We start from the raw sequence: 27,813 nt of genomic DNA, 5'->3' as shown, positions 1-27,813 counted from the left end.
ACTGTAACTAGTTCTCTGTGGCTGGCCCATAGGGTACAGCTGGATCATCCTGGGTGATGGGGCCAGAGAGGCTTAGGTAGTGAGAGGGGGGAAGGAGAAAGGGATGGATTCCGGAGATACTTAGGAGATGGGATCATTGGAACTGGTGATTGATTAGCTATAAGGAGGAAGGAGCCTGTGATGACTTACCAATGGGCCATTCTTAACTAGTGAAAGCCTTTGAGGAGCCGTTAGAATAAGGTGAAGTTTGGAAGATAGAGGCCAGAATAGAGAAGATAATGTGAAGGGTTTATGCTAATTCCAAATGGGGAAGTTTAGGTGATAGCTTGATTTCAGGATCTAAAGCTCTTAAGAAAGATCTAGGCTAGAGATACATACTGGGGTTTAGATAACAGTAGAAATATAGACAATGAGAAATAGATACATTGGGAAGAGAAGCAGGTCAAGGATAGAACCTGAGTTGACCACCATTAGGACATCTGCAAAGGGAAACAGGGAGTGTGGAAATGAGAAGGGATGGACAGAGTAGTAGGAAGAAGTCCAGAGAGCTCATGTCATAAAAGCCAAGGGAAGGGAGGCTCAGCAGTGGACAGTGCCAATGACCCACCCAGGAAAAATGGCAGAAAAGTGCTCCATGGCTATGGCACTTAAGAGTCATTGGAGACCTCTAATATGAGCAGTTTCCATGGAGTCATGGACGCAGGACCCCCGACTGCAGGAGTGTTGAATGAGTAATGTAAGAGGAGAAAATGGCAAGTGTAGACTCCTCCTCTAGGAAGCTTGACTGGCAAGAAAGCGAGAGGGAGGGAAGACGAAAGGCGTATGTGAGACTAAGAGGCATTTTGTTAATTTTCAGGGGAGGGACTTGGATGACATAGATTTGGAAATTTGGATACAATTTTTTAAAACTTGATAACAATTGCTGTTTTGCTGCTATAAGAGAAAAATCGGAATAATTGGTTGCAAAAATAATAAAAAGTAACTTGGCAGATTAGACAGTGCCAAGGACTTTGCTTATAGTCACAAATTGTGCAGTAATAAAATAGAATATTTAATACTTTCTGTTTTGGAATTCCTCATTTGTACTAGATAAGTATTTATGCGTGCTTTCTGACTTATACCTAACTATAACGTTTCTTTTTCTTCATTTGAGCCAAGTTAAAATTCAGAGTGGAGTTCACATGTAAAACCAATAGTTATTTTGATTTTCATTGTCTGTAATACTTGATATTTTAATGGATTTATTTTCTATTTGTTTTTATAATTTACAGTGCAAAGGATGGGATATTCCGCCGTTACCGTGGCCCAGGAATCTATGAAGACCTGCAGAACTATATCTTAGAGAAGAAGTGGCAATCAGTTGAGCCTCTGACTGGCTGGAAATCCCCGGCTTCTCTAACGTAACTTGTTTTTTAATGACAAGGTGTTATTAATAGAACAGAAGGTCTCAAGTTAACAACCCATAGAACTTGACAGTCTACATTTTTCTTCATATTCACTTCTGGTTACCCAGACTACACATGCCTATGCTTGGCCCATGTTGTGTTTCTGGTTTTGTGACCCACATATGTTTCAGCTGGTTGTTAGGATACTGGGAATTAAGTACCCAGATTCAGGTGGGTTACAGAAATCCTCTCCTCTAACTTCTGCACCATGTCACCTGTTTTCTCTTTACAAAATATGGTGAACACCATTTACCATCCTTCCTTCCGTATAAATTATTCATAAGATAGAGGAGCAACTGTTTCTTGAATTATAGTTCATGAAGGAATTGCTCATGTATCCGTGTGGAAAATAAGACTGATGGTGTCTTTGGCTGCCTAGCAGAATACTGCTGGGGTAACTTTTGGCCATAATGGCAAACTGTATAATGCTTGGTGAGACAGATAAGGCCAAGCCATAATAACTTTTTCACAGTTTTAATTTTGAGTGAATTGTCATATTTGTAATTAATTTTATATTAATATATATAAGTGTAAGGAATGTCCCTGCTGAAATAGGGTCAAATCATGCCATATTTCAGGAATAAGTAATCTGGTAGCATTTATAGGAAATACATGGCTTATTCTAAAAGCAGCTCATCTCTGGCATTTCATTCTGCAAATATGTGAGCACTGATTTTATGCAGGTACTGTTCCAAGTGCTAGATGTGCAGCAGTGAACAAGACAGATGTGACCCCTCTGCTCTCCTCGGGTGACTTAAAGTAAGACAGATTAAGAAAAAAACTAGGGATGTAAAGAATCATAGTCTAGATAAGGACTGTTCAGAAAAAAACAAAAAATAAACCTTTACTAAGTCAGGGACTAATTGTGGGAGTGTGGCCCTGCATTAGACATTAGATGGGGGCTAGGAGAGGTTGCTCTGAGGGGAGGACTGCAAGTGAGATCTAAAGACAGCATGGCCCAGCCAGGTGACGAGCAGGGGAGGAACGTTCCCAGGAACGGGCATAGCATCATCCGCACAGGCCCCAAATCGGAAAGAGCTCCGTGTGTTGAGGAGCAGAAAGGTGGCCAGTGAAAGGGTGGGAGAGGAGTGTAAACTGAGAAAGCGAGGAGGGCAGGAAGCAGATCATGCAGGCCTGTGGCCAGTGAGGAGCTGGGATGTTAGCAGCGCACGCGGTGAGCAGAGAGTGGAAAAGGCCATGTGGAGAGGCGAGACAGGTAGAGTCTAGCCCAGGGATGGTGTCAGTGCAGATCAGGGTGGTGGCAGTGGGGATGGAGAGAATGGGTGGGTCTAAAATATGTTTTAAACATCTGCCCCACATGCTGGAAGCCATCTCGCGCCGGTGGCAGCGTGCCTGCCACTCCACGTCCCACCACACCGAGCCCCTGCAGGGGTCATCATGAGACAAGCTTGCCAAAATGGCCACAGCCAGTTAAGGAGACTGAGGGAAATTTTGAGTCACTGGACCTTGCAGACCTTGCTAAAAAGTAGCCATGGTGGCGCAAGGTGTTTGGGTAGGAATCTGGGCCTTCAGCCGAGAAGTATAGCGTGGCAACCCAGCTGTTAATTGGAGGTGTCACTGGATGGTGTATGGGTTTCATATTCCAGAAGGTTAGAAAGTGGGCTGGAAAAGGGACTGATCCACAGGATTTTTGAGACTTTATGAGTTCTGAGAATGTAGAAAACTTGGAATTAATTCTTAAACTTGCAGGTGATCCTTTGAAAAATGTATGTTTTTCAGACCTTCCTTTTAAAATGTTTGCCTTGGACCGCGGCATGAACCCGTGTCCCCTGCATCGGCAGGTGGACTCTCAACCACTGTGCCACCAGTGAAGCCCAAAATGTTTGCCTTTTAACTTATCTTGGGAATGATGTATTGAATTTGGAAATTGTAGCTACCAGTAGATGTGTGGCGTTTTTAGGAATTCATCCATTTCCATTTTTTTCCTTATTATATTCTGGTAGTATTTTAAGGCAACATGTCATTTTGCTTGTAACAAGTATGAATCATACACAAATCATAATGGTATGAGCCACTTTGTTCTATATTTTTGTACAAGAACTCAATTTTTTTTTTCACTTTTTATTATGGAAACTTTCAAACATACATAAAAGTACAGAAAATAGTACAACACCCCCCATGTACCCTTTACCCACCTATAATGATCATCAAATTATAGCTTTTTTAATCAATTGTTTTGAAAGAGATACCAAATGTGTCATTCTGTTAAAGGTAAGAACTCGTTTTGAAAATCATAAATACAATACCCTATTATTATACCCATCTGACCCCACCCAGACCAATGGAATGGGGGCTGCAAAACCTAACTGAAGTGCCTTGTGCCCCTTTGGGCTGCAGGTAGTGGGAGTGGTCTCTCTAGTGGGGTGGGGTGGCCTTTATCCCCCTGTGATTATTGGTGGTGACAAAAATTAGCAGGTTGCTCTAAGCTGCTTTGGGCGGGTTACAATAGATAATAGACTGAAATAAGATTCTAACTTCTTCCTGAGGGACATGGTTGAGGTCCGTATTGCAGGTTGGCCTCATCCTATTGCAGTGAGAATGGCCTTGAGTTTTGCCTGCTGAGCGGGGCCGCCACTGGTGGCCGTGCAGAGTGGGTGCTGAGGTTGAACAGTGGCGGTGCTGTGGTGCACATCACTGGTGGCATTTAGGAGAGCTCCCTCAGGCACTCAGGGGAGCCTCTAAATGGAGACACTGTTGCCAGCAGCTTTGCCTCAGGTGAAGTGAGAGAGATTCCCCCAAAGAGCAGCTGCCACCCCTCCATGCCAAACTGAGATGCCAGGACCAGGCAGCTGCCCATGGATGCTCTGCTTCCTTGTGATTGGCAAGACCTCTTTAATGAGGCATGCATTTTTCTCCAGTACCCAGAATCCAATAATGTGCTGGGCCTCCTTAGTGATGGGGACTGAAGACACAGCAGCTTTTCTTTGACTGACAGAGGGATTAAGCGTTTTGAGTCATCACTTTGACCGTGTTCGGGTTTCAGCTCCCCTTGCTCGGGGCTTCCCTTCCTGTAGTTTGGCCTGGCCTGGAGAACCTCTGACAGCTGGTGGCTGGAGTGCCTGTGAGACTTTTCTCTCTTTTCACTCCTCACCCCAGAGCTCCTTCTGTCCCCTCCTGGCATCCCTGCCACTCTGGGCCACCCTTTGACCCAGGCTCCCTCCTTGTGATGGACCAGGTAAGATGGGAGCTGTAATGCAGAAGAGAGGGAGAGGGATCCAGTGGCACTTTCACTTTCCGGCTGCTGCCCACTCAGGGCCAACAAATAGATGCTCATGTCTTCAGTCTTCCTGAGGCTCTGTATCCGCATTGTTGACACGGTTTGAGCTTGAGCAGTCCCATTGTCATGAGTATCACTGTCATTGTTATAACATACAAACAAGGCTTTCCTCCCACTGCCCACCTGGGCCACTTGTCTGCTCCCACCTCTCACCACTCAGCTTCAGGGACATTCATCAGTAGGCAGGGGGCCAGGGGTGGGGATGGGGGAAGGAGGCGCCTGACTGTCACACCTGGCCTGCCAGCTGGGTGAGAGCCCTCCTTACCGGACCTGGCAGGACACAGGACACAATTAAAAGGTGAATCTTACATAATTCTAGCTAACATACCCTTGGGTTGGGTGCTTGTGGTTTTGAAGTGTGTAACTGTTATAAAGATGTTCTCTCCATCATCCTTTTGTGTGACTTTTGCAGAAAGATGGACATGACTGATGGTTGGGCTCTTACTTGAAACTTTTACTTTTGTGTAGTTTGGGAAATGCAGTAAATTTCTGGTTGAAAAAAATGGCTTAGGGATAGATTTGAAATATCTGAGTATCATTAGTATTTCATGATGATGTCAATTTCTTCTCTGAGGGAAGCTTACTTAAGGCCACTTTTGGACCCCGTAGGCAAAATTAGGCTGCTGCCGTCTCTGCTCCCTCCACCAAATTATCAGCTTCATTTCTTTGTCGTGGATTCCAGGTCTGGGCCCTTCTTAATCACTTATACAATATTAGTGTGATCTCTTTGAGAATTGGGCAGAAAACATGCCTTATTCTGGACTCGATTTCCCAAAAATCATGCAGTGTGGCTTAACGTCTGTGATGTTGGATTCTTCTTAAGGAATTATGAGTTTCAAGAGCACTAGTTTTCTAGCGAAAACTGACAGTGTTGCACTTTCTTCACATTTTCAGAGAACTGTAAAGTCAGCTTATTGATTTGCCAAAACTCTACCTTTCTGAATTTGAAGTGGTAAGAAGTGCCATTACTATGATTGAGAGCAGTGGTTTGCATCCTTACTTGTCCAGGGGAATCACCTGTGGACTTTTGAAAACTACTGACCCCTGGCTGCCATCCTAGAGACTCTGATTACACTGGTACTGGTGGGGCAGCCTCGTGTTCCTGTGGAGCAGCCAAAGTTGGGAACCACTACAGACTTAGAAGCTGGTGCTAATAAAATTATAGTTCTGCTGTTAACAAGTGACTGCTGAACAGGCCTTTAAAGCCTTTTAAATTAAGTGCCATACAACTTCAGATGCCTTCCGAATACCGAACATAAGTATAATATTACAGTTTATTAAATGTTATAGGAATCGTGTGGAGTGGATGCATGAAAGTAGCATGATGGCCAACCAGGGCCATTGTCATCAATACTTGTAAAACTCTTGGGCAGAAGATTGTGGGGTAATGGGTATTTGTATGGTGCCAACATATCACCCCACAAATGACCTACCCATTACCAAGGGAAAACTGCATTTCCACTGGAGAGGTCTGTCTCAGTCACTGGTTAAACAAGTGATTAAACTTAGCATCACTCAGAGCCCACTTACAGCAGGCTTTTTAGTCTCTAAATGGAAGATGAGATCATAGTTTTCACTTTCCCAGCTCTTCCCTGAAGACTGAGATTCAGTGCTAATCATGGCCCCTAATAAATAAAAAACACTTGGCAAATGTTAAGCTTTGATGCTTCTTTTGTTTCCCTGTATGTCATAATAATAGCTAAGAAGAATAAGATTGAAATCAATGTCTGCTAATAGATGTTGAATTAAACTGAGACAGGACTGAGTTTAAAGATAGGAAGGAACAATTGTTTGAAGCTTTAGGAGCCCTAAAGAAAGGAGTATACCTGGAGAAAAAAAATAAAGCAGTCTGAAACTTGAGTAGTTAACTCAATAGAAATAACTGTGTAATAAAGCAAAGGAAAGCACTCTCTTTGATCATGTAGTGATTGCTAATGTGAATCCAACACCACTATAATTGATACTTTTAAATGAAATTTAAATTTTTATATGATGTAAATGTAGTTGTAAAATGTTTTAATAATTGTTTTACTATTAAAAATAAAATAAAATATGTTTTAAAGGTAGACTTTGCTCAGGTGAAGGAGAGGGAAGATTCATACACACACACACACACACACACAACTCCTTGGTTTCTGGTTTGAGAATTTGATGGTCTTGGTACCAGTTACTGATTTGAGCAAGAGAAAATCAAGGGTTCAGGGTTGGACATGGAAAGTTTGAGATGCAGACTTCTTTGTAGAGCTGCCAAGTTGGATGCATGGAGCTGGGTCTCCATGGAGAATTCAGGAACACAAATACAAGGCATATAGACGGTATTTAAAGTTTTAAAAGGAAGGGGATCACCTAGAGAGAGAGAAAAAGAAAAGTGCTTGGGCCTGAGCCACAGGACACTCCAAAGTTAAGAAGTTGGGTAGAGAAGGAGTCAGCAAAAGGAAATTGAAAATGAGTACCGGTGAGGCAGGAGGACAGGTGAGGATACACAGTTTCCTAGAAGCCAAGTAAAAGGTGCTCAAGAAGGAGGGAATAGTCACTCGTGTCCCATGTTACCAAGGGGTTAAGAGAGATCAAGTCTGAGATAGAGACATTGAGTGAAGCAATGCGATGTCATTGTGGCCTTGACAAGGAGTGATAGTGCAGTAGTGATGGAAGCCAGATTTGAATGGGTTAAAGATACGGTGAGGAAGAAGCAGCAGCAAGTATAGGCTTCTCTTTGGAGAAGTTTGTGAAGCTGAGCTGGAGGGCCGTCTGAGGTCCAGTGATGCTCTTTTCAAAAGATGAGAGAGGGTAGAACATGTTTTCGTGCAGATGAAAATGATCCAGCAGAGAGGGAGAAATTGCTGATGCAAGAAGTGGGATGACAGGAAAAACCAAGTCATTAGCAAGACAGAAGGGATGGGGTGCAAGGCACGAGTGGAGGGTTTGGACTGTGCTCAGGCAGGTAGACTTTCTCTGTTGCAATAGGAGAAGGTGGATGCAGTTGTACACCAGGCTCAGATTTGCTGCTGGGAAGATAAGAGAGATCACATAATGGCTCTGGTTTCACAGTGACAGACAAGCAGTGTTTGTTAGCTGAGAGTGCATGGGGAGGGGAGGGTGTGTAAAGTTTGAAGGGAGAGAAAAGGATATGATAGGCTCTCAGGTAAGAGCCTAAAAGATAACAGTGGGACTGGGCCATATTGAGTGCTCGCTGAGGTTTGTGACTGTGAGGGGAGATCGTGATTTTTTCCCCAGAGACATTCAGCTGCTCAGGGTTAGGGATTTCGCCAGGCATGCACCATGCAGGGAGAAAGGATCAGGGACTTGACTGTATTTAGAGCAGAGTAATTCAGATGGTGACCATGGGGTCTAAGCTCTATAAGGATGGAAATGAATCCAGGAGAGAGGACAATGTATTGCAAGAAGTGGAGGAGTAGTCCTTGTGACTTGAATCTTGTGTTTGTTTGTTTGTTTTTTAATACCATACATCACCAGTGGTTCTCCTTCTCTTTATTTTTTTAGGATGTCTGGAATGGCTGGTCTTTTTAGCATCTCTGGCAAGATATGGGTGAGTAAATATGCCCTTTATTATTATATTGGCAGAGGGTTTTTTTTTAAGAGTGAAACGGTAGCGTCTAAATAATTGGAAAATAAACACTTATAAATGGTTTTATAATTTCCGTTTTCTTTTTAAGTCACAGAACTACTCTTACATGGGGTCACAGTGGAAGTGTGTCTTTGTGTCCTTCTAAGGACATAAATTGGACAGAGACCTGTAACTACTGTGTCAAAGTCATATTTTCTTAGATCGGTAATGAATCCTTTTAACAAAGCTGAAAGGGCTTATGTGGTTTCTCTTCATCTTATTTTCCCATTGTTGTAATCTCCCTACAGATCAAATATTTGTCAGGGATCAGCCAACTTGTGTGTGGGCCGGGCCACCCTTTTTGGTAAATAAAGTTTTGTTGGAACACAGTCACATGCACTTATTACTTGTATTCTGTGACTGCTTTCACACTAGAGTGGTAGAGATGAGTAGTTGTGATGGAGATCATATGGCCCACAAGCCTAAAATATTTATGATGTGGCCCTTTAAGGAAGAGAGCCCCTGATATGTGTGATTGTATCATTTCACTGAGTCCTTTCAGTGGCTTAGAACTTATTTAGGTTAAAATGTTGAACTGTTACATAATCTTGAATGTATCACATAAGCTTTTGCTCCTCTTTACATGTAGGGTGAACTAATAAATCCTACCAGATTTGACAAAATTGCTGTGAAATTAAATATATATCCTTAAAGTATTTCAAAAGATCTTTAGAAGTGAGTCCCTCCCTATATTTGTCTTTTCTAAGCTATGATTATAGGTCATGCATCATATTTGGAACTTAATATTCAGGGAGCTCATGAAGACTCTCTGTTTTTCATGCATTTACTGTATGTTTAGGGAAATTTAAGAACAAATTTTTGTGTCCTAGTTTCTCAGTTGTATTATATTTCCTGCCTTGTGAGATACCTACTTTAGGGTTTTTTTTGTTTAATTTTTAAAACAGAAAGCAAATTGGTAACTTAGATTCAGTCTTTTTTTGGTTAAGATTTGTTAACTGTTTTTTTTGACATTTGTTTAACATATTAAACAATAACTAGCGTTTTTCCCTTTTCAGATAGTTTGAGTTTCATATGGTTTTCTTCTGATATTTTCGTAATATTGGCAAGAAGTTTATTCAAAGGTTGAGAATTATGAATTACAAACCAGGAACTGAGAGTAAGGGATTCAGCCTATTGCAGTATTTTGACACTAAAGGTTGATGGAGTCATATATTCTGATAGCTATCTGAAAACCTTATAGCTATATAATGTCTAATCCAAGAGGATTAATTAATAAGCGTGAGGAATCATCATCAAGATCTTAGCACAGAATCTATTATAACTTCAGGTCAAGAGATGAATTTGTTCTGAGGGTTAAGAAGAGCTTAGATGGAAGCTGATTGTGACCTTCACACATTGTTAAAGAGTAGTTTTATTTTCAAAGATAGTACCAGGGAAAATAAATGATTGCTCAGACCTCTTATAGCTTGACTGATAAACAAGGAGTTGCAGTTTTTCATCATGTCATGCAAATGATTACGATGTGTGGCATTTGGAGCACATCAAGGCCAGGAGTTGATGTTTTATCTTTGTAGGCACAGTGCACAGCCTTGGGCAGCATGGATGGATTCTGTGTGGATGCATTGGACTTAAGAGAAAAGGCCATTTGGAGAATAGAATATGATCCATCTCTGAATAACCAATTAAGATGTTCTTATTAGGACTGAGAAGTAAAGTATATATGATATTTATATATTTTATATATACATATGTTCAGACTTTCCAGATATTTTTTAAAAGAACAAAAAATACAATTTTATAAGATAAACTGTAGAATTTGACAAACAGCAATTGCATTTTACATTCTATTAGGTCATTTTGTCTAATATTAATACCATATTTTTTCTCTCTGGTTAGTGTATACCTGGGATATTTTTTTCTACTTTCAACCTTTTTGTTGTTATGTTTTAAGTAAATCTTTTTAAAAGCATATAGCAAGAAGTAATTCTTTTCACTGATAAAGTTAGTCCATTTATATTTATTGGGGTCACTAATACATTTGCCCTGATTGTAGATTGTGTGTGTATGTGTGGTGGGGGGCGGGGTGGGGATGTACATGACTAAAAGAATATAGATGGTAGGTTTGTAGGTTATTTTAGTCTCCTCATATGTGTACACATTACCTTAAATATCTATAATAGAAATCTGGTATTACTCTCTGTATCAGCATCTGGTTTCCTCAAGCCTCTTGACAAACTTTTGTAATTTCTTTTATTCTTAGAAACAAGTCCCCAGCCTTTCATCAAATCTCTGGGAAGGGCTCTCACCACTTGTGTTTTCAGAATTCAGCCCTTGTCCTCTTATTCAGAGGGTATGATCTCTGGCCTGGTGTGACCCAGTCCTTGGCTATGCATCAGTCTCTGATTCCCACTGCAACCTCTAGCTATAGTTTGCCTTGTCCTTACAGAACTGCTGATACTTAAGCCCGTTCTCCTAGCTGACCACCTGGCTGCTCAGTTAGCTTATTTAGCTGGTTCTTCTCCTGTGCCCAAGATCCTCACATCAATGTTGAGTATGTAATTGTGGGGAACATAATCTGTTTTTAACTCAAGTCTAGATAATATAAAACTGTAGTGCAACTGTATTAACAGTGAACAGAAGAAACACAGCACTGGAACTAAAAGAGTGTAAAGACTCTGAGGAAGAAGGTAAAAACAGGGAAGAAAGAAAGACGCAGAGGGGCTAATGCCAGTGAGGCAAGATTGTTGATGCCAATCCACAGTCTCTTACCATACTGAGATTTTTGTGGATGCATAGACAGATAGGAGTCAGTCTTTTCTCAGCAGCAGTGTCCCATGGATGGGTTGCTAGTCCACCCGCTGTATGTTTCCCAACCCATTTGTTTTCCCTGCCATAGACAGTTGTTCTGTGCTTAGCATAGAACCTGGTGCCTATCATGTACTTGAGAACTGTTTTTTGTTACTTTTATTCATTATTCATCGTTGTCATCATTATTTTACTTTTTCCACTGATTAGTCAACAAGGAATACTTTATCTTTTTTCACTTATTTTTTAACCACGGTTGATAGGATTGAAATAGGGTTTTATGACAGTTGTACAATGTGTACTTTTGTTAACTAGGTTTAGCATTTGAATGTATTTAAGCATTACTTTATTTGTTGAATTTGTGCTGCTTACTGAGCTAATACAGGATGTAAGTTAATACCTCTCCTCAGTGTTACTGTTGTTATGAAAATATGCAGGCATATGGCAAATTTTAGTTACAATAAGGTAACTTATTGGACACGCTGTGTGATGGAGAAGATTTAATGATTTATCAGTTATCTCATGATGAGAATTAAAGGCCACGAATGTTTAGACTGGAGAATAACCAGAGTGAATTTTAAAACTCTAAAACATCCCCCTCTGTTTTAGATGGTGGTGTCTCTTCTCTTACTGTTTTTGGATTTTTTGTTGTTTGTAAAAATATCTGGAACCATATTACAGTGAGATGGTGCCCATCCACAAGTCACCTCCCCTCGAGCCTACAAGAGGCTGCAGATTTGTGTCTTGTTGGAGGTGTTGAGAGGGTAGAACATAGAAGGGGAAGTGAGCCCTTGGTGATCACTGGAGAAGGCTTTCTGAGCTACTCCCACACAGGGAGGATATTTTGAGGATTCTAATCTGTGTCTGAAAGGGGTTTAAGGATCATTCCCAAACTCCTCAGGGTATATCCTGTGATGCAGATGGGATTTAAATTCAAAAGGCTCTCTGTCCCTTGGGGCCAGCCCAGCTCTGAATGAGACTCTGCGTTGCTGGGCTGGATGAGTGGTGCCCTTGGGCGGGATTTAACCTGACCTGCAGTAGTTCAGATCCCAGAGGGCTTGCTGGCCTCCCTGGGGAGGGGAGGCTCCACCTCTGACCCCTGGACGCCTTGGCCTGGCTCCATTCCTTAAATCCATCTGACCACTGGTTGGAATATTCTTCTCATTTATTCTGCATTTAGTTCTCTCGTTCAAATGTATGTAGCCAAAACTTAACTCTAATTCAGTCACCTATTGCAAAAGTATAAGGTATTGGGCCCAGCAGGCGACATTTTCGTGCATAAGTAAACAACAGGATGCTTCCTTGTAATGAGCATATATAATATTGAACTAGGTCAGTATTTTCCACAAGTGAAAACTGTTACTTTACCTGGCAACGAAAGGAAACACAGAAATCTAAAATTGAACCAGATCAGTTTTAATCAGTTATTATTTGGAAACATATATACAGCAAAACTTCAAGTGCCTAGTACCAGGAACCCTAATACTCTTAAAGGTACTCTGAAACCATCGTGGACTCAGACAAAGTAAACAGGTAAAGATTTGTGGCTACAGTTGTGAGAGCACAACTTGATTAATGAGGCTTTAGTAATAATCACCTAAAAAGACCACAAGATGGCAGAGTTTCTCTAAGAAGCTCAAATAAATCCTTTAAAGAGCGAGTTGATACAAGAAAATTGAAGTGGAACCTATTATAATAAGAGGATGTTTTTGAAAGCACTAAGACTGTCTCAGAATGCAGTGATTCAAAGGCACACAATTTATTGAATCCTAGAAAATAACTTAGAAAATTTCTTGAGGGTTTCTTAAATCATTTATTTTGCAAAAGGGCACAAGACACTGTCCAGAAGGACTTATAACTGGATGCTGTTATTCATTCCAACTATATGGGCAGATATTACTTATAAAGCAAGTTCCAGAATTCATACATCCATGGGTCAGCACAAAGGAGTACTGGCTTTCCATGTCTTCTAATTCTTTGGCACATTTCACAGTTTAATCTTGATGATGACATTGAATAATCAAGAAAAGCATAAATAAACTATGTTCAATATACAAAATTTCCTAAAGTAGAGAACTGTGCAATGCATCTTAAAACTTCCATTGAACGGAATTTGAATGAAACAACCTTTTGTATCCCAAATACCTCTTTTGCCTACTTGGGCTGCAGAATACTAGATTATTCTTTTTTTTTTTTTTTTTTTCAGTACGCAGGCCTCTCACTGTTGTGGCCTCTCCCGTTGCGGAGCACAGGCTCCGGACGTGCAGGCTCAGTGGCCATGGCTCACGGGCCTAGCCGCTCCGCGGCATGTAGGATCTTCCCGGACCGGGGCACGAACCCGTGTCCCCTGTGTCGTCAGGTGGACTCTCAACCACTGCGCCACCAGGGAAGCCCTAGATTATTCTTAATAAATAATTGCCCTGGCTGAAGACAGAGTGACGACCAGTGCCATCAGCAGACGACAGATGACAGTTTTTCAAATCAAGAGTTGTTTGCATTTCTTATGAATAGTTTAAGGATTTGCTAGTATCTTTTTCTTATTCAATAAATATTTATTGAACACTGATTATGTGTATTTAAAAACTTGATGAGTCTTTAGATATATCTCTACTGCTGAGTAAAAAATTGGAGAGAAGAGATCTCAGATTATTCTAGATCAGTTAACAAGCTTTTTTGTTTATTATTCTGAATTAAGCCAGAATAAAATATATTATTTAATTGTATTGACAGTTATAAACTGAGAAACCAATGGGAGATAGTCGAGTAACTTAGGTTTTGAGAAATATTAAAATAGAATCTTGGCCTCATTTTCATCAACCTTATCAGTTCTAGGCAAGTCATTCAGTCATTATATCTGCTTGCTGGTGGCATTTAGCTTGGAGCCATTTCATCCTGTGCCCAGTAATTTTATAGATAAAACTATCTATAGACATAACAAAATCATAAAACTATTGGTTTTTTAGTGAATGTTTTTAAAGCTGTAAGAGCCTAAAATAGATTATCACAAAGCCATCATGAGGCAGCATGGCTCTTGCAAGTCCATATATAAATGTGCTTTGACTCCAGACTGGCAGGCTCATATCTGTAATTCCTGTATGATTTAGCATGTAAATAATTTCTAGCTAAGATTGTATCTCCTCACTTATTTTTTAGTGTTTGGCATCAAATAGAGTCCCAGGGGACAGTAAACAAGAAGGGATGTGCACTCTATTTGAAGACTGATGAAATCTTATTTGTTCATAATGAATTAACTGGAAAATTTCTTCTATTATTACATTCAGGTTTTATGGTGATTAGGAAAGTTGTTAAGGATGAGTGAGGGTAGAGCAATAATAAGAGTCTGATTAGAAAAGGAAGCACAGAGACATTTTAAATGGTTGATGTTCCGTAAGTAGTAATTTAGTTCTACTTAAAAATTGGTAAAGGCCCAAGAAGTTTAATTTTTTATGGATGCCATATTATGAGTAAAAATTAAGGTTATAAATTATTAGGGCAGAGTGACAAAAAAAATCTCAGGATGGAAGAAGGGACTAGATAACCAATTCTACCAGAGTTCTATTTGATCATGAACTTTAAGGAAGTATAACTTTTACTACATATGACCTTGATTATTACTCTCAGATTCTCAATGTTGTAAAATTTGACTTGTTCTTGAAGAATCATATAGATGCATAAACTGCTGGGCGACCTTTGTGGGGGCTCATATAAGTAGAAACAATTTGCAGACTTGAGTTATAGATAAAGAGGGAGATTCAGACATTCTTAGTCCTCATTATAAATATATTTTCTTTACTTTTTTCTTCTGATTACAGCATCTTCACAACTATTTCACAGTGACCCTTGGAGTTCCTGCTTGGTGTTCTTACGTCTTTTTCATCATAGCCACCTTGATTTTTGGCCTTTTCATGGGTCTGGTAAGAGATAATGCCAATCTTTTTTCTTGTCTTTAAAGCCAGTTGGTTTCATGCAAAACTGGAAAGCAGCCAAGAAAGAAAAAGCTCATAAACAAACATCATTTTGCGTGTAATCTAAGCAGTTAAATAATATTTGCTTGTTTGATACTGCTTTCAATGGAAATTTGAGAAATACTGGAAAATTCATTAAATTATTATTGCCTAATCCTCTCTCTTAAATATTCTGAAGTCGTGTGCTACCCAAAATATAGGCAGTAATGAAGAAAGAAATAGAGACTTACTCGAATTCATAGTCAGTTTCCAAGACAACTGAGTCAGCTGTGAATTCACAAATTGCCTACTTGATTAGAACATTGTGATGATAAGACCAAAGCTGTGAATTTGTTCCTTGGGTGAACAAGATGATCTTTCCTGTTCGTATACTCAAATTGAACCTCTAAACTCACCAGCTGCTTATACATACACTGCAGTTTTCCCCAGGTGGAGTGTGTAAGATAATGTGGATAAAAAACACAATCATTATTATGTGAAAAAATAAGATGCAAACCACATCACTATGTCTTCTTTGGATATGAAAATTACTATCCATTAGGTATGTGTGTATTTTCTCCCTAGAGTTAGGTAAGTGTTGGAATAATACATTTATTTACTTAACTATATAGGCAACTATAAATGTTTGGGCATGTTTTACTCTTGGTTGTATATATTTTTGAAATCTTTCTCTTTACCTACACTTGATCAGTTTGGGCTTTAAAGTCTAAGAAGTTCGTAAAAGTTACTATACTATATACTAATCACATAGCCCTTAAACACTGTATGATAGGAATAATTGATGATCACTAAAAATTTGTATGAAAAGGACAGCCCTTTAGGTAAGATTGTCTTAAAGTCTATCCTTACATTTTGTAATGTATTTCAGCTCTTTTGCAAGGTCTTTTAAAAAATAAGCTTAAAATGTTAGCAGTCGCCTTTATAGCAAGTCACAACTTGGTACTACAAAGTCATATTCCAAGAAGCCAAGGAAGCTCGATTTTATTTTGCCATGAACATGCTTACTTCGTATTATGGTTTATATTTGTCATTTGATTGCTGATGTTAACTTCATGGGTGGGGATAGAACTTAGATATGTCATTCATTAGGTCCTAGGTATGTTCCATTCTGCTGCATTAGTCTTACTGCTAACTAACATTTCCCTAATGCTCTGGCCTAAAATGATTTGACTTTGGATATAACTTTGACTTTGGATATAAATGTGCTTCTCCCATCTACCGTCTACTCTGGAGCTGCATGAGTGTGAGGCTTCTGTAGGGGGAACAGTATGAGATCCTGGGTGATTCTGAGATGGAATTATGGGGTATGTAGTTTGAGTGTGGGCCTATTGGAAGATCACTGAAAACTCTTCTCACATAAAGAGTTTTAGAATTTTACTTTTGAGGTTGACCGTAAGTCCAAGAAGTCAAGCCTGCCTAAGCCCTAAGTTATTTGGAAACTTAGAGTCAAATAATCAGTGTAGGAAGGTTATTAGAGGCTTGACGTGAAGAAAGAAGAGAGTTGATTCTAGACTATTCAAGTGACTAAGTGATAGAGATTACTGTTCCTTCATAAGAAGTTGGGAAGAGAATGTTATTTAAGGAAATAATAATTTCAAAGCAGTAATAGACTCATACATTTTCTGTTAATACATTTCCATAAAATAGCAAACACATGTCTCTGCTCAAAATGCCTTTTCTACAACTGTAACATGTTAAAAGAAACACAACAGCTAGAATTTTTGCCTTCAATGAGGTCTGCAGGTGATCAGTTCATTGCTCTGTGTCACCTTTGCCATTAACTGGGGGCTGAAAGCAAGGCCCAGTGTGCAGTTATGTGAAACTTGGTCTTGGTGACCTTGGAGGGTCTCCTTCCCTCTATGAGTCTTTATGGAGTTTAACTTATGCAGTGGCCAGAAAGGGCAGGATGTTTTCCATAAGAAGTGATTTCCGGATCAAGTCATTGTTTCCCATAAGCCTGACTATTACATTTCCTATTTTTCCTTAATTTTAAAAAATGGGAAGTCAAAACAAGGCTGCTAGTTTGATTTTTGCTTGCTGTCTTGATTGAGCCTAGTGGTTGAAATATTTTACTAAATGTTATTTTTCACATGTAAACAAAGAGCTCAGTTTTAGAAATCAAGTATATATTTTGCATTTTAAACCAGTATGGGAAAGATCCTTAAGTGCATAGTCTGTGTATCAAATCACTCAGGCCGCATCATTTTCTGACATCAGCAACTCTGCTTTGAAGGGTGGAAGATAGCAAATCTGTAGACAGGCAGAAAAGCAATGGAAAACACAGGTAGCAATCTTTTGCCTCTGTTATCTGGTCTCCATTTCGGTTGGTAGGTATGGACACTGTCTGGATTTTGCAGCTTGGGTAGACTATTTTTCTACATGCTGCTGACCAGTTCCTAGTGGAAGAAAGTTTCATCTTTCCTGTGAAAGATGGCAAATCCGTCTACTCTCCTCTTTTAGATGCCTGGCTGTCTGCTAAGCTGAAACCTGAAAATCTAACCATGGAAGGGAAGATGAAGATGAGGACACCAATCCTATATAGACCCTGTTTTTAAACAGTACCATTCTTAGTGGCTCAGAAAGTGACTCATCCCAAGGGAGTGGTTCTTGAGACTGGAAAATAGATCCTGAACTGATAGAATGAGAGGGTTTTCCTCCCAATTTCTGGGAAGGAAGACAGTATAATGGAATTATATACTCTTAGAGATATAAAACAGCCCTTAGTGATAGACTAGTCCCAAGCCTGTCCTTTCAAGAGAAAGTGCAAGTGAGAGAACAGTTAAGTGACTTGCCCAGGGTCACACAGCTGACAAGGTTGAGGCTGGTGTCCCATAAGTCTGTGCTAGGCCCCCTTACCTAGCGCTCTAGATGGCCCAGGTATCTCGCAGGTGGGACTTACTCCCTCCCAGGCTTTGTTGTAAATGCCAGTTATTTGTCACTGGCAGGTGTTTCTTCTTTCCCTTGCAATGTGTCAGGACCAAAAATTTCCCCTCCAGTTGGTATTAAGAAAGCCAAAAGGAAAAAAAAAAAAGTCACAAAGAACATTATGTCCAGTGAATAGCTACTATAAGCAAGTGACTGTCATATTAAAAATAGGTTTTCAGCCTCAGTCTTTTCAGATGGAGATGTTTTTCTCTTTGCTGTTCAAATCAATTTGATGGCTTGGAGCTTGTTCCTTCCCAAGGAGGAACACTGCCCAGCACATGGGTCTCCTCAGCCTGGCATTTAGGCCTTTCTCTGGATCCAAGAGCCTCTGTGGTCCAGTTTGGTGTCGCTTACAAGAGCCAGATAGCTGCTGCTGCCCTTCCGCTCCTGACCATGCCCAGGACCCTAAATGCCACCTTTCAAGTGGTCATTCTAGAGTCTTCCCCACCCCCATAACTGGTTGTAATCTCTGTATCTCTTAAGTATCTATCAAAGAGCTTTCTTCATTTTTTATGAGACCCCTGTTCCATATTGCTTCTTAATTAGACTGCCATTTTTTTCTCTTTTTGAACCCTTCCCCTCAGAAGTTAACATGATATCTTGAACCTAATGAGGCAAATATTAAGTAAGTAATAAATGAATATACAGATGGTAATAAAGTGAGGTTCTCATTTGATGTTTATAAAATTGAATCAAAAGGGCAATGACTTTGGGTTTTTTAAATTTTAGAGCCCCTTAAAAACATATTTATGAAGTACTATTCCTATTTTAAAGACTGGGCAGTTGTTCAAAGTGTAGGTGAACTCCAGGAGTTAGCTAGGTAAAAGAGGAACTGTGAAGCCCTTCTCAGTGGGCAGCTTCCTCCTGTGCTGACTTCTCTGTGTTGTGCACTGTGTAGGGGAGGACATGGGGAGGGCGTAGAGAGCGAGGGGCTCCCGCTGACTTGGCCCCGATTCACACGTCATCCTGTCAGTTTCATCACCACGGCCCACACCATCCAGGCCTGGAACATGGACTAGAATGAACCTGCCTCTTAGGAGCTTGTGGTTTATCGAGGGAAACAGCATGTTTATAGTAAGTAGCAAGTGACTCAATGCTGCTTTCAAGGTCAGAGGTGTGAAGCCAGTCAATCACTGTTTAAAATAGGATTTAGTTCACATCACTGAAGTGTTTTCTCACAGTTTGTCCCTGTAGTAATTTCTTATAGGACTCTTAAGAATTCTACACCCTGAAGTATTCTTCCACACAATCAGGGTTACCCACTGGTGAGAGACAACCCATGTACAGACTACTTTTATTTGTCAGAATATGTTTTCTTTTTTAAAGATCACTTTAGACTTGGCTGATAGTGTCTGTTTTCTTACACTTGCTTGATTCATCTATTTTTAGTGGTCTGTGTGTATACATTTGACTTTGTGACCCCTGTTCTACAGTTAATAGTGTTTTCCTATGTTATATCACATTTGAAAAATAGAAAATTCTTAATTATACCCTTGTCTTTTTTTGAGGACTTTTGACCAATTGCTGTGTATTGATATTTGTCTATGAATGTCTGGTTATAGAAGCAGGACCTAACTTTGAGGTTGTTTGGTAACAAATGTCCTATCCACTCACTGTGAAATCACTTTTTTCCCTCCAGGTCTTGGTGGTCATATCAGAATGTTTCTATCTGCCACTTCCAAGGCATTTATCTGAAGGTTCTGGTAAGTATGACAGATTCATGAAATAGAGTATTTTTGGAATTCTGTGGTGTGCCCTTTCATGCTCATATAGATAGTGGATTTTTCCCCTGATTTGCTAGGTGACCAAACCATCACCATTACCAAATTCCTTTGAAATATGTTCTCTAGATAGATTTGAGCAAAAATTCTTTTTTTCTCCTCTCTTAAATTAAGGAACATTTCATTTTGGCAATTGCTTTTTCCCTTGAATTGTTTGCCCTTCATTAATCGGTTGACATCTTTTCCTTCATTGAAACTGGAATGAGCAGGGAGGGAGGGGAACTGACACTTACTGAGTGTCTACTGTGTGCCAGTAACTGTCCTGAGTCCTTTAAAAGCCATCTCCCCAAATCCTTCCACTATTTCACACTGTTCCTGGGACCAAATACCCCTGAATTTCCATGCTTTTATTCCTATTGTTTGCATGAAGACTCTTTTTTATTTTTTGGCTGGCTGTGCAGTGAGGCATGTGGGTTCTTAGTTCCACGACCAGAGATTGAACCCATGTCCCCTGGAGCGGAAGCGCAGAGTCTTAACTACTGGACTGCCAGGGAAGTCCCCATGAAGACTCTTATGAGATTTCATAATTGTTGAATTTTATGTGGGAGTTCAACTAAATAAGCTTATATTTCCTTTTAGTTCTTGACGTTTTTAAGGCTTTGAAACTTCCATATATAATTATAAAATATGTTCCTTTGAATTCTTAAAAGTAACAGAATACCATTTTAAAACAACTTAGGGGAAAAAAGAAAAATTTATTAGTTCACAAAACTGAAAAATCCAGGGATGTTCTGGCTTCATGCACAGCCCAAGGGATGATAGTTTCTACTTCATGAAGCTGATTCAGTAGCTTTCAACAGCCCCAACCCACATTTTATCAGCTTAGCAGTCCCTGTAGAAAGAGAGAAAGCTTTTGCTCCTGACTCTGGCCAAAAACTTACTCTGATTGACTTGGCTTAAGTCACAGTTCTGAACCAATCACCATGACCAGTGAGTGGGTCACTGAACATTCTACATGGTATAAAATACAGAGCACAAAGAAACCTTTGCCCTCCATGCCCCTGGGCTGTGCCAAATTCAACATGGTTAGTGAAGTCTCCAGAGAGAGGTCGAGAGGCCATGGGTGGGGCCAGGATGCCATCCAGAGATCTGTCCTGTGTGATAACATAGTTCCAAGATGGAGAAGACTGTCATATGCCCCATTGTTTCATTTCACAGCTAAATGTACTCAATTGCTGAATGACCTTTCTTTAATTGAAGTATAGTTGATGTGCAATGTTATATTAGTTTCAGGTGTACAACAGAGAGATTTGATATTTTTATAGATTATACTCCATTTTAAGTTATTATAAAATATTGCTGGGGCTTCCCTGGTGGCGCAGTGGTTGAGAGTCCGCCTGCCAATGCAGGAGACACGGGTTCGTGCCCCGGTCCGGGAAGATCCCACATGCCGCGGAGCGGCTGGGCCCGCGAGCCATGGCCGCTGAGCCTGCGCGTCCGGAGCCTGTGCTCCGCAACGGGAGAGGCCACAACCGTGAGAGGCCTGCGTACTGGAAAAGAAAAAAAAAAAATTGCTTATATCCCTATGCTGTACATTACATCCTGTGTCTTATTGATTTTGTACCTAGTAGCTTGTACCTCTTACCCCCTTCCCCTATCTTGCCCCTCCCTGTTGGTAACCACTGGTTTGTTCTCTGTATGAGTCTGTTTCTGTTTAGTTATATTCATTTGTTTTATTTTTTTAGATTCCACATACTAGTGAAAACATACAGTATTTGTGAATGCCCATTGTTTATTCAGAGAATGTTCCCCTCTCTTCCCTCCACAGAGCAGAATCTTAGGTCAGGGGAGGCTCATACAACTGAACAGTTGCAGGATGCAGAGGAAGGAAAGGATGATTCAAATGAAGAAGAAAACAAGGACAGCCTTGTAGATGATGAAGAAGAGAAAGAAGACCTTGGTTATGAGGAAGAAGCAGAGGAGGACGAGGAGGACAGCCCGGCTGCTGGCATGGACGAGAAGAGGAGTGATGCCCGGGACCAGGGGCCCCTGAGGGAGGCCCAGGAGGATGAAGGACCTGCTGGGACTGAAGAGAATGCCCCAGAGCAGCCCTGTCCCGTTGGCACAGAGGCAGTGGAAGACACAGTGAGACAGCGCAGAAGTCAGCATGCCGACAAGGGACCGTCAGCCTGATGACAGTGTTTCCAAGGATACAGACCAAAAGAATATGTCTGCTTCCTTCTGGTCTGCAGTTTAAACCAAATCCTTATTTTTTCTTGAATGAGCAAGCTTCTCTTAAAAAATGATCTCTAGCCCATGTAGTCTCATGGCATTATTCTCATATATGTTAAGGAGAATCTTTCAGGCATGACAGGGTACAGAAAAACAAACATGCTGTTAGGGTCTGTTTGGGACCTGTGATGAGAACAAATTCATTTCCTTGGGGCCCCAGAGTTTTGACCAGAGGAAGCAGTCCCCAGCCATCGTGAGCACTGTTCATGGGCAGTAGACAGGGCTGCAGGCCCCTAACATGAAAGCAGGGCGAATGAACGTCCTCAGGGTGTAGCTGATAACTTGCTTCCTCTTCTTGTATTGAATATTTATTTTTGTCAAACTGTAAGAAACGTCGGGTACCATAGTACAAGTGTACTTTTTAGAGATAGAACTTGAGAGGGCCTTGGATATTATTGTAGAAAAGAGCTTGGAAATCTTCCTAACTCTCTAAATCTCCTTTCTTATGTTTTATTTCTTACCTTTAGCATTTCCAACTTTCCCACCATGGGCCTGCAGGCCCCTCACACTCTTCACAATCTGTCCTCAGTGAGAGGACTCAGACAGCAGTCTACTTGACATCAGCTGCGTTTATTCCACCTTAAGGGTTTAGATAATCAAGAAGCACAGCCCATGAAGCCATGACTGCCAAGCATCTCAAATGTTGTAACCTTTGGAGATTCAAAAGGAAGTAGGGGTTTTACAAGAGAGATTTTTCTTGTTGTTTTTAGCCAAAATGTCATTTTTTTTTTTCAAAAAGTTCCTTTAGCAATATTCTTTTTGAAGCCAGAAGTCTCCTAAGTCTTGCCAGTACAAGGTAGTCTTATGAAGAAAACTTGAATACTGTGTTGTTTTGTTTCTATCTCAAGGGGTTCCCTGGCTCTTGAACCACTTTAATAATAACTGAAAAACCATTTCTGGTTTTCCTTCAGTGATGTGCTTTTGGTGAAAGAATTAATGAAAGTGTATATCTGGAAATGAAAGATTTGGTTTCGTTTCCTTCTTCCTTAATCTTGTAAAGAATTTTATCCCTGTAAATCTCTCAATACTCAATCTGCTAAAAGTACCCAGGGGGCCCAATGTCTTTTAAAAAATCCATCCATCTACCTGATTTGCGTCTAGAATAAATTCATAATATTAGATTCCAAGCTTATGAAAGATGTCTAAAGTTGATCCTACACCCCTTTGGGTCCAGACAGAATAATAAGTAGTACAGGTTTATGAAATTCAAAAAGCTTCTGTCATCTTTAAAAAGAAAAACGCAGCATATGCCTATCTGGCTGTTTCAATAACCCTTACGTTGTACTAACTTTGAACTCGGGCTCACTGGAGGAAGGGGAGGTTCTGAAACTCTACCCTGGTGTGGCTGAAGGAATCTGTTGCAAGCCTCATACAAAGGGAGTTTTTATTCTGACGGAATCCAGTTTTTAGAGTTGGTTGTTTTTCATCTTCCCAACTCATTGACCTGACAGTCTCATCCCCCAGTGCGGTGACATTCATTAAGAGTTGCCAATAATTTTTTTCTTCAGACAGCAACACGACCTCAAGTTTGAGGCTATCACAGAACTGACAGACTGGGAAAACCTTGACTTGTGCTCATTTCTTGCCCCTCCCACCATCTGGGGCTCTGATACCTCCTCACCCAAAGCACCATGGTTCTGAGGGAGGCAGCTGCATCTCCCTGATACCAGGAAGCCTTTCTGGATCAGAGCTGAGCTGGATCTGCCCTCCTGTCACTGGATTTTCTTTCTTTTCTAATCAGCTGAAACAAAGTTTTCAAAGATCATTGAGTTCAAGTTCAAGGGTATGGAAAAAGAAGGGTTTCATAGTTTGGCTTTTCTGTACAATACCTCCTCCCCCGCAATGTTGAAATGTTTTTTTTTTTAAGTGGAGTATTTCACTAAAGGAGAAGGAATGAAGAAGTAAAGTCTACTTTGGCTTTTTATAAATGTAAGGCCAATTCCCAGTTGGGCTCCAAATAGTATCTGATTATATAATGAGACATGTATTTTCTTTCTCAGCGATACTTAAAAAAATTGGAGGAAGAGGAATAAAACAGTTTGGAGAACCAGATCCATTAAAAGTTGAAGTATCTGGCTACAGGGACCATTTTTCCTGTTTTGTTTTTGTTTTAATATTCTGATGAAAGATGTATACATCTAATTTAATTTCTTTCCACTTCTAGCCTTTAGGTTCATTTTCAATACTTACTGAATATAAAATTAAACGAAAAAAGTCAACCCAAAATAATTTAAAATTAGATTAACATTTCAATAGGATTGATAGACTTTTCCTTTAGATAATATATTTAATACAGAAGTCAAGTGCATGGAAACATGATTTTGATTGAAAAAATAAAAGTCATGCCTCCCTATATTACAATATCAGTTATTTAGTTACAGAATAGTATTTTATGTATATCAAGATTAGGCAAATAAAACTTCATTTGGGAATGGGGGTGCAGTGCTTTATGTGTGAGTAGTGGGAATGGGGTGCCTGTTCACTGATTAGAGGGAAAATCTGAAACTTCTAGGTACATTTTCCTTAGTTTCTTTCTTTTATTATTCATCTCTTGCCAGACCACCCCAGCTTGCTTAGAGATCTCATGCTGAAGCAACATATAGGCAATCCCACTTCCTTCTTTCCCTTTGAAATGTAAGCATGAATGGGGCAAGGCCTGCTCATTCAGCTCACAGGGCCTGGCACCACGTGGGCACGCACCCCCAGCCTGATCTTGGGAACACAATCCCTGTTAGCCACACGCCTCTCTGACTACAAAAAGAAATGCAGAATTACTAATGTGACAAAAAGCAAACAAGCTTTGGTCAGGTTGATGTTGATGGTGGAGAAAGCCAAATTTTGACTCTCTTATGGCCCATATCCTTGTTGATAGCTATGGTGTTTCTCCAGGATTTGGGTATGTGTAATTTGGGTAGATGATAAAAGTGTCTTTTAAGGCAAGTACTTGGCATGTGACTTTTTATTACCAAGTCCTTTAAGAGTGGAGCCTGTTTTACAGAATAGGAAACATTAAAGAGTCCAAAAAAGGGTAGAAATGATAGGATGTACCTGAGCTTTTAGCATAAAACCTTAAATTGGCATGAAGTGAGAGAAAGAAGGGGAAGATTGGTGCTTTTGCTAATGTGTCTCAGTAGTCTCGATATGTCCTTCATCTCAGTGTTAAAGTGTTATTTCTGCCAGTATTCTAAATGTGTGGTTGACCCATTCTTTCAATATAATATCTTGGGAAGTATTCATGTAAATCTTTTGCGCTAATAGAAAAGTTCCTTCTTGTTTAGTATCTGTTTATCTCAGTCCTACATTCTGATCCCTTATAGCTTGTTTTGAAAACCAAACATGGAGTCATCAAGTCTGATGAACCCAGATGGGGCTGGGTTCCTGAACCAGGAGGTTTGGTTGAAAGGCCTTTGATAGTTTCAGACCGGGACATGTGGCCTTCATGGCTTATTTTCAGTGAAGTTTCTTGTGAACTGTGACATATGTGACTCATACAACTTTAACATGTTTCTGATGTATTTTAATCATATTTGTTACTAAATAGCTTCTTCGTGCAAATGCAGCTTTTATACTAAAAATACTGTTTATTTGTATTGTAATACATTATAAATTCATTATTTATATTCTTGGAATGGTCTTAATCTTTAAGCCTAGTGATAATTATTTTTTTCTTCATCTCTGTATTTTTTGCTTCTGTAGCAACTGGAGTGGGAAATCAGGATATGAGTCTCAAGCAGGGCATTGCCTGAATTACAAATCACATTATCACAGAATTGTATATCATCCTTGATGCTATTTGTTTTCATTTTATTGTAAATTTCCACTTGCATCGAAACCTAATGATAGTGATAACTAAGTAAAAACAAAACAGTGTATTACTTTTCATATAAGAATTTCACAGAAGTCATTTGCCTAGGCAGTGAAAAATATTACTTCCTTAAAAACTAATTTTCGTGTGTCCATTCTCCATCCTGTCTGTTCATTTTCCCTCTTTCTTTCTCCCTCTTTTCCTTGACTTCATGAAACCTGAACCCTTGCCTTTAGCTGCTCTGGAAGGTTCACGAAACCAAGAATGAGTGCAGAGAAACAAGGCTTCCTCCTTGTCACAGTTGTTGTGTTGCCTATAGAAACTCACTGCCCTCAGATCTCTTCTGTCCTGAGGTCTGGAGGTGACCAGGGCTGGAGTGGATGGCAAGGGATGTTGCTAACCCTTCAAGACGCTGTGAGTCGACATGGTCTCCTAGGGCATTCAGAAGATTCTGACCTACACCTGACCCTTCCTATCAGTATAGCAGTGGAAAAGCACAAAGGACATGAGGCGATGCTTTTATTAAACACCCTCAGGGACTGAAATAATGGATATTGGATTTTTCACTTTGGAAAGATGGTGGGGGGGGGTGTAGTAAAAAATGTGGTTAAACTTCCATACCACCAAATCCTTCCCCTCTGAGAAACTGGCTCAGAATGCGAATGGAAAAATATCCATTATGTGGTATCTCAGCCTACTTGAACGTGGTCATACATCTTGGGAGCAAAACCTGCATCTTTTGAAGCCAACAGCACTTCAGGTGCAAAATGCAATCCCCTGCTTTGCTTCAATCTCGGAGGCTATTTGGAACCTGTTCCACAATAATAGGACACGTCTTTCTTAGGACATGTGATCCTCTTGAGGCTGAGAACTGGATTAGGCTAGTCTAGGCTGTGTTAACAGACTCCAAAATCTCAGGAACTTTCAGAATGAGAAATTTATTAGTGTTTCACTGAGTTCAGGCATCCCAGAGAGCAGAGGCCCTGCTTCATGCAAGTTTTTCTGGGACCCAGGTCAAGAGAGGCTCTGCTGTCTAACTTGTGGCTTCTGAGGTGACTGTGTTCATTTCACCCCCAGTCACTGGGAAGTGGAGAGAGCACGAGGAGTGTTCCTGGGAGGTGTTATAGCTGGGCCGTGTCACTTATGTTCGCTGGGAGAGAGGTCACGCCTAACCTAAAGGGGGACTGGGCTGTGTAATCTTGCCGTGTCCTTAAAAAGGGGGATTGAGAGCTAGCGTCTCTGCCACAGTGACTTTTTCTTACCTGCCTTTGTAACCTGAGTGCCTCATGAAGATTAGTCGTATGAATGCACGTGTCGCAGGAGAGGGAAGAATACATATGGGCCCAGTGCTGGTTGTCTGCCTTCTGCACTTGCCTATAATTGGTCTTCAAGATACCAGAGTTTTCAAACTGTGAGTCGTGCGTTCTCATAGAGTTCGTGTTTTGTTTGGAAAGATGGACATTAATAAGTGCAATAAGAATGACGGGGGATATACGTATACATACAACTGATTCACTTTGCTGTACAGTCGAAAATAACATTGTAAAGCAACTATACTCCAATAAAAATTTTAAAGAAAGAGTAAGCTTAAAAAAAAAAGAATGACAAATAGAAGAGTTAAGAGATGCTATGTGAGTTTATAAGAGAGGAAGCTGATCTAGGCTGAGGGTTTGGATGGTACATGTGACCAGGAGGGCAGGATTAGTGGTTTCTGAGGCAGAGATGGATTTGGAGCCCCTCTGATGCACGCAAGCAACCTTTAAGATGCACATATGGAAAAATAGGACTAATATTTATTTCAGTGGGAGGTTCTTTGCTGAGCATTCAGAGTGAGTTCTAGACCTCATTTTCCTTTTAGGGAATGAGAGAGGAACAGTTACTAATCTTAGTATGAGCTTTTTCTACTATTTCAATGTCTTTGATATCTAATCAGTAATTTATAAACTCCATAAATCTCCCTAAATGGTTTCT

General features: G+C 40.3%; 1 protein-coding gene across 1 annotated transcript in view; it reads left to right on the top strand.

Annotated features, from left to right (window-relative positions):
• Positions 1-25,982, top strand: part of TMX4 (thioredoxin related transmembrane protein 4) — a 42,955-nt gene extending 16,973 nt beyond the window's left edge. The window contains exons 4-8 of the mRNA XM_060123315.1: positions 1,272-1,400; positions 8,245-8,290; positions 14,947-15,048; positions 19,664-19,727; positions 21,574-25,982. Of these exons, the coding sequence (XP_059979298.1) occupies positions 1,272-1,400; positions 8,245-8,290; positions 14,947-15,048; positions 19,664-19,727; positions 21,574-21,938 (706 nt within the window). The 3' untranslated portion in view covers positions 21,939-25,982. The remainder of the gene's footprint in view (positions 1-1,271; positions 1,401-8,244; positions 8,291-14,946; positions 15,049-19,663; positions 19,728-21,573) is intronic.
• Positions 25,983-27,813: the final 1,831 nt, after the last annotated feature.

The sequence above is a fragment of the Lagenorhynchus albirostris genome, chromosome 15 (genome assembly GCF_949774975.1).
Source record: "Lagenorhynchus albirostris chromosome 15, mLagAlb1.1, whole genome shotgun sequence".
NCBI lineage: Eukaryota > Metazoa > Chordata > Mammalia > Artiodactyla > Delphinidae > Lagenorhynchus > Lagenorhynchus albirostris.
This window is presented reverse-complemented; position numbering and strand designations above follow the sequence as displayed.